General features: G+C 44.7%; 2 protein-coding genes across 6 annotated transcripts in view; one reads left to right on the forward strand and one right to left on the reverse strand.

Moving 5' to 3' along the window:
• BRD8 (bromodomain containing 8) overlaps positions 1 to 16,078 on the reverse strand; it is a 29,881-nt gene extending 13,803 nt beyond the window's left edge. The window contains exons 1-17 of one of the 5 annotated variants that reach the window (XM_081185816.1): positions 15,958 to 16,078; positions 15,032 to 15,128; positions 12,855 to 12,924; positions 12,516 to 12,565; positions 11,429 to 11,551; positions 11,245 to 11,325; positions 10,745 to 10,809; positions 10,107 to 10,243; positions 9,539 to 9,754; positions 7,492 to 7,636; positions 5,326 to 5,535; positions 4,611 to 4,891; positions 3,817 to 4,251; positions 3,040 to 3,133; positions 2,871 to 2,917; positions 1,473 to 1,678; positions 1,013 to 1,105 (exon numbers count right to left, since the gene is read on the reverse strand). In XM_081185816.1, coding sequence (XP_081041942.1) covers positions 1,013 to 1,105; positions 1,473 to 1,678; positions 2,871 to 2,917; positions 3,040 to 3,133; positions 3,817 to 4,251; positions 4,611 to 4,891; positions 5,326 to 5,535; positions 7,492 to 7,636; positions 9,539 to 9,754; positions 10,107 to 10,243; positions 10,745 to 10,809; positions 11,245 to 11,325; positions 11,429 to 11,551; positions 12,516 to 12,565; positions 12,855 to 12,924; positions 15,032 to 15,128; positions 15,958 to 15,976 — 2,369 coding nt within the window. In that variant the 5' untranslated portion in view covers positions 15,977 to 16,078. Of the gene's footprint in view, positions 1 to 1,012; positions 1,106 to 1,472; positions 1,679 to 2,870; positions 2,918 to 3,039; positions 3,134 to 3,816; positions 4,252 to 4,610; positions 4,892 to 5,325; positions 5,536 to 7,491; positions 7,637 to 9,538; positions 9,755 to 10,106; positions 10,244 to 10,744; positions 10,810 to 11,244; positions 11,326 to 11,428; positions 11,552 to 12,515; positions 12,566 to 12,854; positions 12,925 to 15,031; positions 15,129 to 15,957 lie in introns of those variants that run through there. The other 4 variants (XM_081185817.1, XM_081185819.1, XM_081185818.1 and 1 more) reach the window with 4 other exon arrangements.
• Positions 16,079 to 16,148: 70 nt separating this feature from the next.
• NHP2 (NHP2 ribonucleoprotein) lies at positions 16,149 to 18,109 on the forward strand. The gene is made up of 4 exons (XM_081185932.1): positions 16,149 to 16,384; positions 16,495 to 16,564; positions 17,576 to 17,681; positions 17,930 to 18,109. Exons 1-4 carry the CDS (start codon positions 16,228 to 16,230, stop codon positions 18,053 to 18,055), a joined length of 459 nt encoding a protein of 152 aa, XP_081042058.1. The 5' UTR covers positions 16,149 to 16,227; the 3' UTR covers positions 18,056 to 18,109.
• The last annotated feature ends 1,379 nt before the right edge of the window (positions 18,110 to 19,488 follow it).

Genomic DNA, 19,488 nt, shown 5'->3' on the forward strand with positions numbered 1-19,488 from the left:
CAGAATTCTGCTGCAGATGCCCATTGGTTTTGGAAGAATGTGGCAAGATCATTCAATACCTTTTCAGTTTTCTCCCATAGCCATCAGTACCTGGCATGTTTTGAGGGTTTATGTTTCAATTTGACAGCTTAGTTTTTCAAAATTTAATGGCGTTTGCCAGGTTTTGTGCTAAAGGCTCACATGGAAATGCCTAGAGTTGCAACATTTAATTGATTAAAAGTTTTAAAATATATTAATCTAAGCAATTAATCAACTAAAAAGATGCCCAATTAATCAGGCAGATTTTTAAAAAATTAAGTGCAAGTACTTCTAAGGACTGCAGATGGCAAACACCCTATTAAAAAGAGGCATTCCCCTTTCTCTCACTCACAAGGAAATGCCTCTTCTAGAATGAATGTTAGTACAACAGACACATACAGCAGTCTCTCCTCTTCCTACATCGGGGGTAGGGAACTGCTAGGTCATTTCTCCCAAACCATGGCCACCCACACGCCCATCAGCTGATATCACTGGTGACATCAGCTGATGAGTGGGAGGACAGGGTCTAATCCTGCATTGGCTACACATTCCCAGCAGGGAACTAGTCCACGCAGTCAAGACAGCAGTTTAATCACAACAGCTACTTCAAAGCAACAGCTACTCCTGCACTCCCATTTGTGGCTCCAGAGGTTCAAACATGAACATGGGGGTTGTTTTAAAGCCTTCTGCAAGTCTATCCCCACCTTTTTTAAGTCCCTGATCTTGGAGGCTTGAATGGGAACTGCAAAGAGACTTGGAAAAGGCTTTCTGAGTCTCCTCCTGCTCCCATTTTAAGCCTTTGCAATCAGTAGCTGAAAAGGGGAGCGTGCAGGAAGACTTGCAAAGCACAAGGGATTTTGACAGGTGGATGCCCCTGCCAACCTGTCAAATTTGCCCCATAAGGCAGATCCTGATAAAAGATCTGGCCCATGGAGCCAAAAAGATTCCCCATTCCTGTTCTACATACTTGGACACTGGATGCAAGTTGATTTACCTGTGATTGGCTGCTGCTCTCCAAACTAACATAATAGCCTTTTTCCAGATCTTCTGGGCCTGAATAGCCTCCTGATCCTCACTGCAAACAGAGCTGAAGAGAAAAAGGCATCTATTAGAAAAGGACACCCAAAGGCTCCTAAAGCAAAGCATACAGATTATGGCCTAGCAACTAACCACGATCTCCAACATCCATCCCCTCCTACTTCAAATTTATCTAAGTTAACAAAAAAGAAAAAAAAATGTTTGCTGGTCTCCTAGCAAGCAAAAGTCTAACCTTGAGGCTTCTCCATACAGCCAAGAAGTAGTACAAGAAGAAGAAGACTATAACATTGCATGGGTCTCAGCTAATTCACACTACATACCACTGTACAAAGGGTCAGAGTTAGTCTCAACTTTCAGCAGGCTAGTTGCATGTTCTGGGCTATCTAGTGAGTAGTTGTAGGTTCACCAATACTCACAACTGTGAGGAGGCGGGGCTGCTGGGAATGGAATCAGCCAAAGTGTGAGACTGCAAAGGCGCATTATGGATACTGAAGCCATCATCACTCTCACTCACAGGGGGCTCATTGTCCATTTCAGAGAGGTATCCCTCACCCTGATCTTCCTCTTTGGGCTCTTCCAGACTGGCAGCCTCACTGGCACCATCCTCCTCATCCTCTTCACCCTTAGATACAAGATTAAGATTCCAGCAAATCAAGTAGCACAACTAAGGTGCAGCTGCCAATAACAGCATCTGCACCAGCTGCCAAAGAGGACAGCAGAGGAAAAGGAAAAGCTATATGAGCAAACATCTGCTCCTAGCATACTAGGGAAGCATGATTAGGGAGAATGCCTTTCAGCTAACTTCCCCAAATAAGTCTATCTGCTTGCTGAGATTTACAGAGGGGACACTGTCCCACTTCCCCCACCCCATCTCACAGGGTCTTCACAGAAGTGGCAACTCTATCAAAAGGCAGGTGTATTTCCCTCCCTCTCCTACGTTGGACAGATGGCAAAGCCCACCCTTCTCCATCAAGACTTTTTCAATAATTGAGGTTTTCAGCTTCTGCTACTTTCCCCTTGATTTCTGTAATTTTATGCCAGCATCTTAAAATCTATGGATGGTATTGTTGCCAGGTTTTGCATGTTTAAGACGAAGGATGGTACCTCATCCTATTAGCACAATTATTTCCACTTTTACAACAGGACTCTCCCTACCCCACCCTCCCCAAAGAGACCCTGCCCACAGGCTCACAATTTAGAGGGACACAACACAAAAGGGAAACAGACTGGGTGGGAGAAAGAAAAAGCAAACTCAAGTATAAGTTCTTCATTTCAAATTCTTCCAGTGGGCAGCTGGAGTGGAAAACTTCACGAGCAGGTGCCAGAATTGCTGGTCTCTCAGCTGCTCAGATGATATGGCTCTGCACCCCCCCCCCCCACTGCTGGATGTTAATGGCTGCTGCTAAGTGAGCTGAAGGAAGCAGCCTAGCTTCTCAGCAGAGCTGGTAGCAGCCCTGAATCCCTGCACCACTACTTCCCCCCACCCAGTGCAGCCTGTTGCCAGATATTAATTATATTGCATTTTGTTACACAATACTTTGTTCATTCTTCTGAAGGTCTTTGGCCAGAAAAAAACAGGATAGGAATAAATATTAACACACAATAGCACAGCTACAAGGGAGGCCCGGATCTCTGCCTGCAGAAAGATTAACTCAACTTTTCCTTTTCGTCTGTAATTTTTGAGAACCTGGTATATATTGGGATCACACTTTAAATTAATTCTGGCATTCTCCACCTATGGCCTCAGATGCAAACAGCTGACAACTACTTTCATTCTGCATGTAAGTCAAGAAATCTGAGGGTAAATAAAATACCTTCAGTTGGTTCTCAAAAAGAGCTTGGGCTTCTTCCTTCATTGATTCTGGAAGGGGGAAAAAGCGGATTTTTTTAAAAATCCAATAATTTCAGGCAGTCAGATACCAGCCTCCCTCCCTAGCAGTGTCACAACCAGTTCCCCCTTCCCCAGCAAGCCAGTCAGATTACCTGAAAGCTCATATTTGTGGTGAAGATCTGCTTGTGAGGAATCTTCACTTGCACTTGGAGCATGTGGGGAGGACGTATCATCATCAGGGGGAAGCTAGAAAGAAAAGAATGGCCTAAGATGAGCAACAGGACCAGCTTCCTACACAACTCAGCATTAAGTCATATTTTATGCCATCAGGACTCTAAAAGCAGACAGCAATTGAACAACGAAACAGCTGCACCCACAGCAAAGCTCTGCATACCTGAGCAAGTGGCTCCCCAAGGATCTAACATATGGCCAAAACTGTGCATATGCTGTAGCCCCACAAGTACAAAGAAATGGAGAATGAAGTGTTCAGCTGACTGTGAATCCAGATTTCAATGATAAAGAAAGGGTGACTGCACAATATACTTGGTGGGTAATGTCTTCCAAGTGACAGGGATACTTGAAGAACATTCCCGAGGGACTGGGGACAGGGATTCAGTACTCACTGCCACTCCCTTCTGGCTAGCAAAACAAGAATACCCATAACCCCTGCCCCAATTTCAGCAATCTGCATAATCTATACATGCCAGATTTTTATTTTGGGTAAATCTAAGAATGCCCAAGCACAGATTGCACAGAGTGAACACAGTTAGTTTGTCTAGTCAGTTTGGCTAACAAACAAATTGGCTTGTTACTGTGCACTAAGCATAAGTCTGAAAAACAGCTTCAAGCTAGGGGCTCCCTCTCTCCTCCCATACTATCAACCGATTCCCCATTCATGTTATATCCAAGAAGCCTCTTCATCGATTTACCTCTGTCTTCACTGTGCCATGATCCATTTCAACCTTTGAGGATTCCATCTCCATTTCAGAGCACTCCAGACCAGCAACCCGTGTCTCTTCATCTTCAGGGGCTTCACTTGTTCTGGTTGCTAGTGCAGAAGCTTCCTCAGGGCTCAGATGAATCTGTCCCTGCTCAGAAGGTTCCGTCTTTATTTCTGTTCCCAGATCCCCAATGCTCATCAGATCTCTGATCCCCTTAGCCTCCGATTCCTCACAGTCTGGTCTCTCCTGCTTTACAGTCACAGCCATTGGGGGGATCTGACTCTGCTTCTCGTGCTCCTGTTGGATTGGGTGCTCTCGTTGGAGTGGGTGCTCCCAGGGGTCGGTCAGTGACTGAGGATCCTCAATCTCATCACAGAAAGCCTCTACTGCTGCTACATCCAGGACTTCAGAATGGTCGTCCACCTTTACCAACAGCGATACAGGCAACAATCAGAGGCCATGAGAACAATGGAGATGTAAAGAAAGTCCTTGCACTACCCCGTCTATTCAACAGGCTAGGGTGCCAAACACAAGGGGAGAGGAGAGGTCTAGTTCACATGTCGCATTAAAACAGTAATTTAAACAATATGAATGAGCAGCATGCTACTACACGCTGCTAAAATTGTGGGTGCCTCATGACTCTTCAGTTGTGCTGAGCCAGGGTATACCTTGTAGTGTCACCTGAACCCAGCAAGGTTTAACCCTTGTTTAAAACAAATGAAGTTTATTTTAACTATGGTTTCATGTGATATGAGAGGCATGACCAAGCCTCTAGATTTTACCTTGTCTTCAATGATAGCTATGATGTCCCCAACAGTCTCAAAGTCCAGTTCTTCCCCCGTGTAGGAAACTGCAATGTCCATCTTCTCAGCCAGATCTAGGTCTTCCTTCCCATCAATGCTGTGGTCTTTGGAAGTCCCTACAGCACCAGATGCCCCAGAGCCCAGGCAATCTTTCTTGATAGAATCAATGATCATGGAAATCTCACTGCTGTCCATTGACACTGTCACAGTGTGAGGATCAGGCACTGCTTCCATGGAAACACAGGTGTTGGGCTGACTCACTGGACAAGAGTGACAAGTCAAGTGAAAGCCTGGCAGCTGCAGCAACCAGCAGCATGGGTCAGATCAAGAAAACCAAAACACATTCTACAGCCCCAAATAAAGGCACATGCAGGCTGATGGCCCCTATCTTCCCCACCCTCCCAAATGATAAGAGTCAGAGCAGGAGCCATCACTTAGCATCGGAGTCTAGCTCTATCCCGCTCGCTCGCTAACTTCACCCCCGATCATCTTTCCTTTATCAGTTCCTGCACCCTGCCTGAAATACAAGGGGGACTCTTCTCAACAACCTTGGGCCTCTGGCACAATAAATCCCAAAATCAACCACCTGGCTACAGATTTTAGAGACGCCCACAACCCACATAGACCTTCTACCGAATCTAAGAGGGAAAGTCTTCTGCAAGGTAGGGACGGGCATACGAGTGCAAGGACGCACCTGTCGCTACACTTTCGGGAGTTGCAGCGGGTGGCACAGCAGCTGGTGCTTGTAGCGTGGGCACCATGACTAGAGTTGCCTGAGACACGGACTCTACAGGGGGAGGCAGGAGTTTGCCTGGAGGTTCACTGGCAACAGCAGAAAAGGAAGCAAGCGATGTGGTGAATTGCGCTGGACCAGCTTCTAAAAGGCGGGAAAGTGTAGGAGCACCTAACAAAAGTGTGAAGAAGGGGGAAAGCACATTAGCCAAGAAGCTACAGAATACTACAAAGCAAGCAATCCTTGGGCTCTTGACCAGCTCATGCCCACCAGGGTTGCACACGCTGACACAAGTCACAAAACGGACCACAGAGAGCTGTCCTGGGACTCACTTAGCAGGGCTCAGGAGCATATACAAGCAAGGATCACTGTGTGCTTTTAAAAGAGGAAGGGCAGAATTTTATACCACTAGAAGAAATCCTAATCTGGGGCAAAACAACCACATTTTCGTACACTGAACAAATCATAGGAGGTTTTCATAGCTTTCCCTTTATTTGCAAAACCTAAATTCAATTTTCAGTATTTAAAGGTGTGCAGAATTCACAATATTTTGGTATAGATTAAATCGGATAGGGGAAAGAAGGGAGTGAGCAAAGTTTGGCTGAGCAACAATGCCCAAGGGATAGCAGGATTCTGGAGCCATGGGAACTAGTAAAGTATAAAAGGCTTTCATTGAAGCTCAACACAAATCTTCTGCTGAATCCGGAGTGTTTAGCAGACTTGGAGGCCACATTTTTTTCCTTATAATGTTTATCATTGTGAGAATGATCTTTAAAAAACAAGGAGGACCAAGCTAGGAAGGCAATTTGGCATCAATCAAGATCTTATGTCATGTAGCAGGGCTGGAGCAGACAAAGTCTGGTGCAGAACTCTGAAGCCAAGCCTGTATATGCACCATGTTAACCCTGCTCTGGGAGTATTTGGACCAAGAGAAGGTGAATTCTGCAACCAGTATAGAATACAAAGATTTTTCTTCCAATCACTTCCCCAACACCTGCATTTTCCTCAGGAATTACATACTTTTAACATTGTTTTAAAATGGGCCAGAAAACTACTTTTTTTAAAAGTTGAGATTCTCAGGGTACTTTGTGCTGCACTTGGTACCAATCTTTATGTTTGTATTATCCTTTTGGATTTACAAGGGGTGAGAAATTGGATCACACTGGAGAGCTGGATCCAAAAGTGGCTGAGCCTCCTTGGGTTAATTAGCTGACGTCATAGGACATTATGTGACAAGCTTCAAACCCTGGCTCCAACGGAAGATTCAGGAATATATTCACACTTTTTCTTCTCTTATTATTATTAAATTTTTCCTGCTTGAACTTTCTTGCACTTGATGCCATAAGACGTCAAAAGAAGGGGGAAAATATTATTTATTAAATCTGTATACCACCCTATACCTATAGATCTCAACCTAGTGGGCTAACTGCTGAGGTCGTGGACGTAATTAGGTTCCCCACCACCAGCCTACTACTAGGTGCTTAACAATGAGGGCAGGGGAAAGATAGGGAAGGAGGGAGGAAAGGGGGAGCAGGGGGAAAGCACACACTATGGCTCAGATAAAAGTCTCAAGCTATCAGTTCAATACATACAAAAGTGCATAAAAAATTCCTTCCAGTAGCACCTTAAAGACCAACTAAGTTTGTTCTTGGGATGAGCTTTTGTGTACATGCACACTTCAGATACCATGCACACAAAAGCTCATACCAAGAACAAACATACCAAAAGAATGCAGGAAGTGGAAAGGAACATTAAGCTAAACATGAGATTAAGGGGAAGTAAGCTAACAAAGTGATTTAAGGAAGAGAATCAAGGCAATAACATTCATAACACGAAGTAACATGATCAAACATCACACAAAGCCCCGACACATACAAGCAAAGCTTTGACTAAAGGCTTTGCCATGCAAATTACATATTTGGTCTCCAAGGTCTCAGCTTTCATAGAATATGTTCTTGATTTAGTCACATTATTTGAAACAGGACCCTCACATCCTCTGCTGTACTCAACACAAATGGCAGACCAGAAATTACACACTGTAGCAGTGGATGTCTTCTGAAGCCCCTTCCAACTCTAGGATACTAATGCAGAAGAAAGAAATACACAGCAATAGCAGAATAGGCCTACCTGAAGCAGCAGGAGATGCAGGAACCGTAGTTGAAGCTGACTGCATTTCTCCACCGTGCAGCCCTGGAAGAACCCCTCCCACTTCCAGGAGGAGACCAGAGCTGCTTGTGTGACCAGAAACTACTGTCATGTCGCTCTCACCCACCTGCCAAAGGATATTCACATACTAAAAACCAATACACAGACTCTCCCACTGCTATCCACACACAACAAGGTCTTGCCTGTACTACCAATAAAACTAACTCAGGTTCTTGCAGCTGGCTCCACCAAGGTGCTCTGGCTGCTCCCGTCTAGCATTTAAGCAAGGAGCCAGCAACATGGATAAAGTCAATCAAGTAAATAAAGTCAATCAAGTACAGAGGCAGGGAAAATCCAAAACAAAAAACTCCCTCATTCTCATCCAAAGAAATAACACTCAGCTTCTCATCCATGGCTAGAAATTCAGGTTAGCTTGGCTTAATTTGTTAGAAATGCCAGACAGGAAAGATCAGCTCAAAAAGGAGAAAATTGTAGAGCTTTCCTTGGAAACACAAGACAGATTTTTTCCCAAGCCCGCCTCCCCAATATAATCAATGCTAAAAACATAAAATGAAGCACTATGTATTAAAAAGTCACAGGAGAGAAAGAAAAAAATAACCAAGGTGTATATGAAGCAAACAAAGACTACATTGCATAGGTGGTCACACACATCCCAGATGACCTTACTCATATGAAGGGATCCCCATATGGCTGCAAATCTTCCCATTCCACATAGTGTCCACTCCACCTGCCCATGCACACTCACCAGTGGTGAGAGAAGACAGACTTTATGAGACAGATGGGAAAGCTGTGGCCCTCTGGAGATTATTGGACTAGAATGCCCATCAGCCCAAACCCAATTGGCCATGTGCCTGGGACTGATGTGGGTTGGAGTCCAACATGTGGAGGGCTACAGTTTCTTCACACACCCCTGCTCTTTGGGGATCCCGCCACATGCAGGCCGTGAACAAGCTCTAAATATATTAAGAGAGCAAAACAAAATACATTATGGCTGCCATCTCATACACACTTACCTGGGTGCATGGGATTGCAATGCAAAACATCCAAATTATTGTGTAATTGTGTGAGGTTTCCTAAAGTTCTTGCACTAAATCATGTCTATTTGACATTAATGTTGTAAACCATCTAAAAGTCTTTTTAGTTTGGGTAAATGATATATAATTTCTGTTAAACAAAATAGTTTCTCTCTCTCTGCGTGTGTACATACACACACACACACACACACAGAGAGAGAGAGAGAGAGAGAGAGAGAGAGAGAGAGAGTTTTAATTTCACTGTATGCAGCTTGGTTGCCTCCTTCTCCTCTTTTGTATGCTCAATGTTTACTTAAAATATTTTTATCCCACCTCCCTCACACTTCGAGGTGATTTACAACATATTTAGGACTAAATTATTAAACAAACCACACTAAAAATAAGTCCAGTGAGTGATCAGGAAGCAGTTAATGTTGAAGCACTGGAGGCTAACCATTGTGGTTCTGATCAAATACCTTGGATGAGAAATCACTGGGAGCCCCGTGTTAGAACAAGATAGTAAGTATAATAAAAAAATTTTTTAAGAAACAACCAATCACCATTAAGAACAATTAATATTTTAAAAAGCAATAAAAATCCCAACCAATCTGCAACTGCATTTCCTTAATACGGCTGTGTATGGTCTTCAACCCTGTATACTCATGAACTAAAAATTCCCAGTTCAAATGCCATCTTAGTATTATGAACTCACTTGGTAGCATTAGGACAGTCACTCTCCCCCACAGCTGTAACATGCAGATAATAATACTGGCCTGCCATATAGGGTTATCATATGAATGACTAAGATGCTGCATGCATAGTGCTTTGTGGAGCTTGGAAAATTTGCTATATAGCAGCCAAAATTAACATGTGGCATTTAAGGACTATCTAAGCTTCCCCCTTTGAAAAATGTTTGGGCCTTTTGCCCTTTCCAGTGAAAGTCAGTCACAGAGATTCACCAGGACTATTGCATATGTAAGCAGGGAACTCCATACCAGCCTGGGGCTTGTGGGCAGGAGGCTGCCCTTCTTCAGCAGCTCTGAAAGCAGAGGAGAAGGAGGCGGAGTTGCTTTCTGTCCTAGCATCTTTTTCTGGGCTGAATCATCTGTGACTGGGGTCATGGGGGCATCCAGGGAGGTGGAGCCCATAGGGGTGTCAGGGATCCCAATGAAGGAGGCAACTGGGGTGCTGGGCAATGTCCCTGGAGTTACCTGAGAAAGAGAAAAACCACACTGTTCAATGCCACATCCTCATCATCCTGACAAGTCCCAATCACCCCTCCCACCGGGGCCAATGACCAAGCATACCCCAAGCACCTCCTCCATCACTCTTGCTCCCCTCAGCCCTTTGTGTACCTCCACCTTTCCAGACCTACACTAGCAGTTACCACCAAAGTGCATTTCAACCTTTTGTCACACAGCACAAAGCAGGCTTTGTTCTCTGGAAAAGGTTGCATGCAAGCTATCAACATTATAAAAGAAAAAAAGGGGGGCAAGAAGTCTGGGAAAACTGCAGAGAGACCTATAGCGTCTCAATGGTTTCTCATTCTTGCCATATCCTTACCCCTGGACTAGCCTCTTCCAACGTGGGTTGAGATAAGTCACCCAGACTGTAGTCTGCTCCTGGCGAGGTTGAGCCTGCAGGAGAACGGACCATAATTCCTGGAGGTCTTCGTGATGTGTTCTTAACTGCCTGACGAGCTGGAAAATGCCAAAAATTCAGTCAAGAAGTTCAAAGAATCACCTTGATAAATAAGAAATCTCAGCACAAGATGAAATGATCCCCAAAACACCATCACAAACATTCTTAGTGCTAACGAATTCCTGCCGTTTCTCCTAGCATAAAGAATCAGAATATGCAACTGGTAGCAAATTCTTCCTCAGTGGCTTATTCATCACTAATCCAGGCAGCTTTCTTACTTCATCTCTTTTTCTCTTAGAAGAATATCTCTGGCATTTTGCCTTCCCTCAGGATTCTTGCACCAAAACCTGGCATCTAATACTGAGGACAGTCTTTGAAGAAGGGAGAGGCTTCTGAAAATCATACACTCTCTTCCACTTCACAAAGGAAAGACTGAGGAAATCAGGCTGACCCAATCCAGCTACCTGTAGACTTCTTTCGTCTCAGCTCAGTTGCACCACTAAACATGTTCACTTCCAAGTGTTTAGTTCTATGGGATCAAAAACTGGCTTCCAACTAACCTTGATAAGCAGCATCTGTAGCCTTTCTCTTCACTTCTGCCTCCTCCTCTTCCATTCTTTTCTTCCTGAAAAAAATAACCAAGTTCAATGTTACACTAGGCTATTGGGTGCAAAACAGAGGTGCTTCCCATGGATGTGTTAGACAGATATCCCACAGTCCCTAGTACAATAAGTAACTGCTCACAATTAAGCCCCAAGGCAGGCTTTTCAGCCAAGACCTTAAAAATGTCAGGCCAGATATCAGGACCATTTCCCAAGAATGTCCTCAAAGCTCTATTTCAAAAGCCACAAGGCCCTGCAAGCCATGGGATGAGGGAGAGAAAGTGAGCAAATGCTACAAAGCTTGGGCAATCGCACCACATGGGGTAATGTTGCCATAAAGCCAAGAAGGGTCAAGTTCAATCATTTCGTTGCAACGCTAAGAACTAAATCTGAGGGCTCAGATATGAAGTCCCAGAAAGAAAGAAAAGCTGTAACAGGGAAATAATAAGATAACCCACACCACAATGTCATTGCACAGTTCCTCCAGCCTATGGTCCATGTGCCCTGCCTGGATCAGTTCTGCATCCCTCTTCAGCTGCCTGTAGAGACAACACAGATAGGTTTGATCCACGTTATTATTCACATGTCCTGAAGCAACCAGGGTTTTCAAGAGCTCCACACTCCAAAAAATGTGATAGGTACCTGTACTTTTCCTGTGTCTCCTTAATCATCTTCTTTAACTCCTCAACCCGTTCTGCTGTCAGTTTTCTCACAATTACATCTTCCACAGTTTCTACCACTTCTCCCTTCTCACCACGCTTTCTTCTACACAAAAAAGGAGAAAACAATCTAGCAACCAGTAATGGCTTTCAATCTTCCCATATACAGCACTTTTTGCCCTCACATATCCCACCTAATTCTTCCTTGTTCCAATTATCTCTTTCCCACTTTTGCACTTCTGCAGCTCAGTGGAAATGCAATCTTAAAAAGATCACTACAGCCTAAGTATCAATTTGTATGGGAAATTGCAAGAAGCCTACCTTCCCAAACATTGTACATTATAAAATTTATAGGGACTGAAACACAAATAAACAGAACAAATGATTCAGTCATAAGACACAATAACATATGAAAAAGTGTTTGGCTTCTAAAACTGAGTGACTTTTGCAGATTTAAACATCCTACTGCTCTTTCCCGGGGAATGATGTCGAACTGACCCCCAAGTAAAGCACAGGTTACAAAAATATGAGAAACACATCTACTCCCCAAACCAGAACACAGCATTCTGGAGGTGGGCAGGAGAGCCTGAGCTAATCCAGAATCCACTGGATTCAAAGCTGGCCTCATTGCTGTCATTTGATGGCAATGGGCCTGATTGCTCCGGCAGCATTCTGTCTGCCTCCCACCTGGCCAGCATGAGCTATGGGTCTGGATGGAGCCAGATGAGACTGTGGCTGTGCACTTCTTTCATGTTTTGTGACTGCCCAGCCAGGGTTTGGATTGTTCTGCCAGTGCATTATCTTTCTTTGTAACCAAATAATTTAGCTTAGGATAAAGTATGCAAGTTACTATAATTTCTGGGAGCCAGACTTAAAAAGAAAGATGGTCAGGAAGCAGCGTTTCAGGTACTTTTGTATGCTGTGTTCAAACTGTCATTCCTCTTCAGTTCTCAAATAGTCTATAACACAGTAGTTTACCATTCTACAGTATCTTCCTTGCAATGTGAAGTCCTGTCCTGTCCTGCCCTGTCCCACCCCACTCAAAGAGGTGGTTTGGCCTTTGAACTCACTTTGGGGTCTCTGTGGTCTCCAGAAGCTCAGAATATTGTGACGCACAATGCTAAAAAAAAGATAATAAAAGTGCATACAGATTTCAGAAGATAAATCACAACAGACAACACTAAGAATCTGAGTTGAGACAAAAACTTGGGGTAGTTTATATAACACACATACCACATATTAAAGCTGTTTCCAGATATGTGGGCTAGGAAGTATACTTTCCTGGCAAACAATTTTAAATATGTTTTCCGCATTTAACACGTGACAGATCCTTACAGGGAGTCCCCTGAACAGGTATTCCCCACAGATGAAATGAAAGCCTATTATGATGTGAAATTTAAGCACCCTACCTTTTGGGAGAACCAATCAGGTGGGCGGCCTGGCTCTGCAAAGGGTTTGATGGCTCTGCTGACAGACACCCTAGAGAAGAAGAAGAAAGTTTCAAGATCTTCCCTCCTTTGCTGGGCAAAATATAGTGGGGAAGGTTTGGTCACCTGCTGATTGGACTGGGGAAACTTTGACCCACAGACAATACAAAACTTTCTTAAAATGACTATGTTACATTGTGCCCCATAACTAGAGCTCATTTTAAGTAACCCTCCTCCCCCACATTGTGGTAGTTAAGGGTGCCTATGTGAAGGTCCACAAAAATGAGGAAAACTTCCTTCATTCTCCCCTTCTTTTCAGAAAAAAATATGAAGTCTATTCCACCCCCACCCCCGCCAAATCTCCTATGCCCTTCTGTGTTAGTGTAACTTAGAAAAAATGGGTGAAATTGCACTAAGTGCTTGGGCCATGTTTTGAGAAACCCATCTCCCACATCTGGATTTTGTTTAAAGAAAAGCCCAGCAGTAAGTGGGTAGTTAGAAGTAGTCAAAGGTCAAAGGCCTATAGCACGTCTTACCCCTCCCTTTCTCTAGGAATGTGTGTATGTGCAGTGGTAGTTATAAAGCCAAGGCTGGATTCAGCAGCATTTACATGAGTGTGAGCTTTTATCATCTTGGTGGATGTTACATGCCGTATGGTAAAGGAGTTTTCTTAACAGGGAACTCTGGAAAATACCGACTACTGGAAGGTAAGAAGACTTTGAAGTTCTGCTGGATGACTCTGCTGGAGTTGTGCATACTCTGCTCTTGCACTGGTCAAAGTGTGGTGTAATATCAACAACAGATGGTGGGCCCAATATAACAGGTTATGGGCCAACTGACTTCTACAAGTCTAACCACCTGTAGCCCATATTTGGAGCTAGAAAGAGTGGTTGACTTTGCTGCTGTGCAGCTAAGATACCACCACGACCCTGTCTTGTAGGTTTTGTACTTACAGTTCCATGACTGGAAGGATGATGCTAAATACACTTGCAAGAGGATAACAGAACACTGGCAAGCAGAAACATGAAAGCCTCCTGAACTATTAACAGCTTGCCAGAAAACTACCCCGAGTTCAGCCCTGAGACCCTTAGAGATATTTACACGGTCCCCAAGAACAGCTTCCCCCATCTTGAACCTCTATATAAAAGCACATCTTCATCCTTCTAAATTAGTTTTTCATTGGAAGTCCAAATTATCCAGTTGTCAGTATTATTATTTGGTGTTAACAATCATCTGAACTAATACTACATATGAATAACGACACAGTGCAGATGTAGATACCTGCTCAATTTTCTACTAAGGTCCATTTCCTAAACCATTTCTCCCCTTTTTTCACCAGCGTATATTGTTGATTATATATTTAGAATTATATTTCGAAATTATCTGACAATATATTATTTTAGCATAGTTGACTATGTAATATGTAGCTGGGTTATATGTCCAAGCTCATTGGCTAATGTCTAGAAAATCCCTTCTCAGTAGGTTTTTGGTATGCTTCCTAGTCTTGCGAGCCTACAATTCTGTTTTTAACAATTTTTCCAACACATGCAAAGTTCGGATCACAAAGGGCATTCAGTTACTTCTTGTGTTTGGAATAAGGGCCACCAGAAATCAATTGAGGGTTCTTTATGAAGTATGTAATACAGTTAAACAATATGCATTCAAAGTGTTGGTGTTGACCTTTAACAGCCTCGGCCCAGTATACCTGAAGGAGTGTCTCCACCCCCATAGTTCTGCCCGGATGCTGAGATCCAGCGCCAAGGGCCTTCTAGCGGTTCCCTCATTGTGAGAAGCAAAGCTACAGGGAACCAGGCAGAGGGCCTTCTTGGTAGTGGCGCCCGCCCTGTGAAACACCCTCCCATCAGATGTCAAAGAGATCTACCTGGCAACTACCTGACATTCAGAAGACATCTGAAGGCAGCCCTGTTCAGGGAAGTTTTTAATGTGTGACATTTTAATGTATTTTTAATCTTTGTTGGAAGCCGCCCAGAGTGGCAGGAGAAACCCAGCCAGATGGGCGGGGTACAAATAATAAATTAATAATAATAAATAATAATAATAATAATAATAATCATCATCATCATCTATGTTCCAAGGCATAGCAGGAACTGTATTTAGCAACAGGTTTTATGTAGCCAACAGTTATATCCGTTTCTTACCAGTTTTGGTCTCCACTCCGCATGACTGAAGAAGCCAAGCAAAGTTTTTCCCGGATAGACCATGGCTCTGTAGGCCCAGCACTCAGCAACTTGTGCTCTGATGTGGAAAAAGATAAACATTACGGTGTTGCAACCTGCCCACATAGTTAAAAAGAACTCTCAAACTAAATTAAATCTATCTCAATCCATGCTGCTTTTAAAAGTTTGGTTTTCAAGCCCCTACACCCTCCAAGTGCCACCCCAAAAAAGCCACACTAAAAGTCAACTCAATGAAAAGTCTACTGGTAACAACTCAGTGGCAGAGAATATATGTTGTATGCAAAAAGTCACAGGGTTAATTTCCTGTTAACCTCAGGAAACATTCCCATCTGAAACCCTGAAGAGGTGCCTTTACTTAGTGGTAGGAAAGATTCCTGTCTGAAGCCCTGGAAAGTCACTGTGTGTCAGTATGAACAATAAATAGGCCGTTGGTCTGGCTTAGCATAAGGCAGACATCCCCAAACTCGGCCCTCCAGATGTTTTGGGACTACAACTCCCATCATCCCTGACCACTGGTCCTGTTAGCTAGGGATGGTGGGAGTTGTAGTCCCAAAACATCTGGAGGGCCGAGTTTGGGGGTGCCTGGCATATGGCCTTTTACTACCTCCTATGCCGTTATTCCCGGGTACCTCAGCTAAGGAGAAAACTGACCTGTCATCGGAGGCCTTTCAGACAAGCCACCTCCCAACCAACCCCTCTTAAAGGACAAGAGGGGAAGGGCTCCTGTCATGTTAAAAGCTGCCTGACACCTGACACAACAAACGAAGCTTCGCTCAACCAAGAAACAGGCACCCTTCTCTACTTTGGTTTTTTTTAATGGCGGGGCCAACCCTAGCTCCCCTCTCCGCGCCACGTCCCTCTTTCCCCAAAGAAAGACCCCCACTCACTACCCGTCCCCGCCGCCATCTTCCCGAAGACGCGAACAAGCGCGATGCTTGCTGGGAAACCTGCTCCGAGGAGGAAGGAGAGGGCGGCGCGTATTCCTCAAAGTCGCTTTTCTATTGGATGATGGCAGAGCCGGCCGACCAATGGGGTGACCGGAAACAAGGTCTTTCCCTCCCATTGAGCTCTATGGTTGCCTTCCCAGAGTTCCTTGCTTTGGGAGGGTCAGGAGCGCAAGTGGCCGCACGCGGGTCCGCGTTCTTTCGGCGGCAAAGATGGGCAAAGCCAAGCACCAGGAGTCGAGGGAAGAGCCGGAGCCCGAGGCGACCCCGGAGAAGTCGTACCACGAGCTGGTGGAGAACGTGAACGCCATCGCGCGGCCTCTGGCCTCCCGCAAGTTGACGCGCAAGCTGTACAAGTGCATCAAGAAAGGTGCGCGTGCAGGACGGGGAGGGGAGGGGAAGGAGGGCGGTCCGGCTTTCGCGGGCGGTGGGGGCTCCGTCCAACAACCCTTGCCGGAAACTCTCCCGTTTGACTTGCAGCATCGAAGCAGAAGCAGATCCGGCGTGGGGTGAAAGAGGTCCAGAAATTCATCAACAAAGGCGAGAAGGGGTAAGAACTCCGCGCCGTTGCGACGCGATGTGCCTTCTTTCTCTCTCCATGCCGCAGCCTTACCCTAGCAGTTCAGATCTTGAATTCGGAGCCAGTCTGGTTCGCCAGGTCTGGTCCCTACTCCCGCCGTGTTAGGAACTCCTCTTTCTGTCTATGTATCTATGTATCGGAGAGAGATATATAGACACGCAGGTGTGTGTTGTATAGAGTAGACACATACACAAAGCTTTGGAATCAGCAGGTGGCATTTTCTGAGATGTTCCGGGTCGCAAGCTTACAAATAATCCTCAACTAGTTTATAATCCTGTGATTCTGTTGGTGCAAGACAAAGGGACTGAAGGGACTCTGCTTTTAGTGCAGTCTTTGCCAAACTGGTGCCTTCCAGATATTTTGGCTACAGCTCAGGGCCCCAGCCAGCACAGCTGATGGGAGTTGTAGTCCACAACACCTGAAGGGCACCTGCTTGGTGAAGGCTGTGCTAATACAAGGGTGGGGAACCTCTGGCCCTCCAGATACCATTATATTCCATCTCCTCTTCGTCACAGCTAGCATAGCTAATTTTCAGGGATTATCAGATTTGCAACATTTGAAGGCCCTCATCCTTGAAGGCATCATCACCAGAGAAACAATCTGGTTGTGTGTGAGAATGAGTAAGGGTGTCTTGCATGCAAATCAGTATACTTTGCCCAGCAAAAACAGATTTTAATCCTTTTCATCAGACCTCGTTTTCAGTTGGCTCTGCATAGTAAGTTTTTTGCCTTGCCTCAGTGAGCTATTTCACCTGCTCCCTTATGTGTGTACATGCATGCTTGAAATCTCTTATTTGTGCAAATGATGACTGCAGAGATGAAGCACAATTTGATACGTATACACAGGATTATACCTGTATTACAGTATCAAATATTTGGAAAGATTCATAATATATCTGTTTTAATGTGTTTGTTGTCTTCTCTACTTGCATTGCTCTGGTCTTATTTTTGTTGCTGATGCTGCATTGTCTGTCTCTCTTAGGATCACAGTTCTTGCAGGAGACACACTTCCTATTGATGTCTATTGCCACATTCCCATCATGTGTGAAGACAGGAGCCTTCCATATGTCTACATCCCTTCCAAAACGGTAATGTAGGGTGGGGAAGTAGAAGGCGGCTTCCATTTCTTGTAGAATTTTTATTCTTCACCATAGACCTGCATCCTGATAAGGAACAGAAATCTTGGCTATTCTAGAAGAGCAGTTTCACGCAGCTGGCATTTATATAATTTCTCCATGTGAATTGGCACAAGGTCCGTTTGTTGCTTAAAGTAAAAAAGGTAAACTTGTATGTGAATTAGGAAACTGAATGCTGCTTTCCTATTTTTTCCTTTCAGGACTTGGGAGCAGCTGCAGGTTCAAAGCGACCAACGTGTGTTATCATGATCAAGCCCCATGAGGAATATCAGGAAGCCTATGATGAGTGTATGGAAGAGGTGGAGGCTCTTCCCCTCCCTTTGTGAAGAACATCACTAAGAGATGCTACTAAGACTGACAAACAGACACTTGACTTTAGAGGAGCCGTGCAGTGAAGAGAATGCTGCAGTTGGCACTGTCACCAGCCCTGTGGCTCATACCCGCTTTAAGTGCCAGATATTAAGCAACTGATTTAGAAAGAAGTTATTGACTTGTCATGCAGCAAGGGAGGTTTGTGAAGCTTGGGGGGGGGGGAGGCGGAGAGATTAAACTAATTAAAACACTTGTAATGTTGTGTAGTGTCTATTACAACACACTATTTACCCCTAAATACCACAACTTATCCTTGCCAAGGTGAAGTGTTCACCAACTTTTACATTCTTCCACTTGAAGTAGACACATAAATGATTTTTAAATTTAATGTGTAAGCTGATCAATCCACACATGGTAGAGAAACTGCAATATCCCTGTTTTGGCAGGGCAGGTAGTAGCAGTGGGGGTTGTTTTCTCCCTTCAGCAGTGTCCGTCCCATTTATTTCAGTGTGGGGGCTGTCATAGTTTTTTCCCCTGGGCTGGGGCAACAGGAGAACTTTGGGGCCTGTAGGTCCACAGCTTCTCCCTTTTAAACATCCTTGGACTTTTTAAAGAAGCACCACTGTCAGCTTCTCGTCTGCCCTTGAGAGATCCCCCCCCCCCAAGAAATAGCGCCTCTGAGATGCCCTTCCAGGGACCATAGAAGTGTAGCCTTAGTTAGCCTCCAGCTATTTCCCTTCTCCAGATTTATGTAATCTAGACCAGTGTTCCCCAACCTTGGGTCTCCAGCTGTTTTTTGGACTACAACTCCCATCATCCCTCGCTAGCAAGACCAGTGGTCAAGGATGATGGGAATTGTAGTCCGAAAACAGCTGGAGACCCAAGGTTGGGGAACACTGATCTAGACCACTGTGGTGTAGTGTTGGACTAGGGCCTGCGAGTTCAGAGTTCAAATCCCCACTTGCCATGAAGTTCACTGAGTGACCTTGGACTAGTAGTCACTGCCATCAGGCTAATCTACCTCATAAGATTGTTGTGTTTATGGGGAGGGAAAGCCATTTATGCCACCTCGAGCTCCTTGGAGGAAAGGTGGGATATATATTTAATAAAATAAAAATAATACAAGCAAACACAGAATGCATGGTGAAGAGAGATGGATAGTTCAGATAAGTCCAGCGCCGAGGGCCTTCTGGCGGTTTCCTTGCTGCGAGAAGCCAAGTTAAAGGGAACCAGGCAGAGGGCCTTCTCAGTAGTGGCACCCGCCCTGTGGAACACCCTCCCACCAGATATCAAAGAGAAAAACAACTACCAGACTTTTAGAAGACATCTGAAGGCAGCCCTGTTTAGGGAAGCCTTTAATGCTTGACAGACTGTTGTATTTTAATATTTTGTTGGAAGCCACTCAGAGTGGGTGGGGAAACCCAGCCAGATGGGCGGGGGTATAAAT

Source organism: Podarcis bocagei (genome assembly GCF_964188305.1).
Source record: "Podarcis bocagei genome assembly, chromosome: 2".
NCBI lineage: Eukaryota > Metazoa > Chordata > Lepidosauria > Squamata > Lacertidae > Podarcis > Podarcis bocagei.

Coding starts and splice junctions, on each gene's coding strand:
- NHP2 (XM_081185932.1), top strand. CDS start 16,228: ATGGGCAAAGCCAAGCACCAGGAGTCGAGGGAAGAGCCGGAGCCCGAG. Junction 16,385..16,494: donor GTACAAGTGCATCAAGAAAG/GTGCGCGTGCAG, acceptor TTTGACTTGCAG/CATCGAAGCAGAAGCAGATC. Junction 17,682..17,929: donor TCTACATCCCTTCCAAAACG/GTAATGTAGGGT, acceptor TTTTCCTTTCAG/GACTTGGGAGCAGCTGCAGG.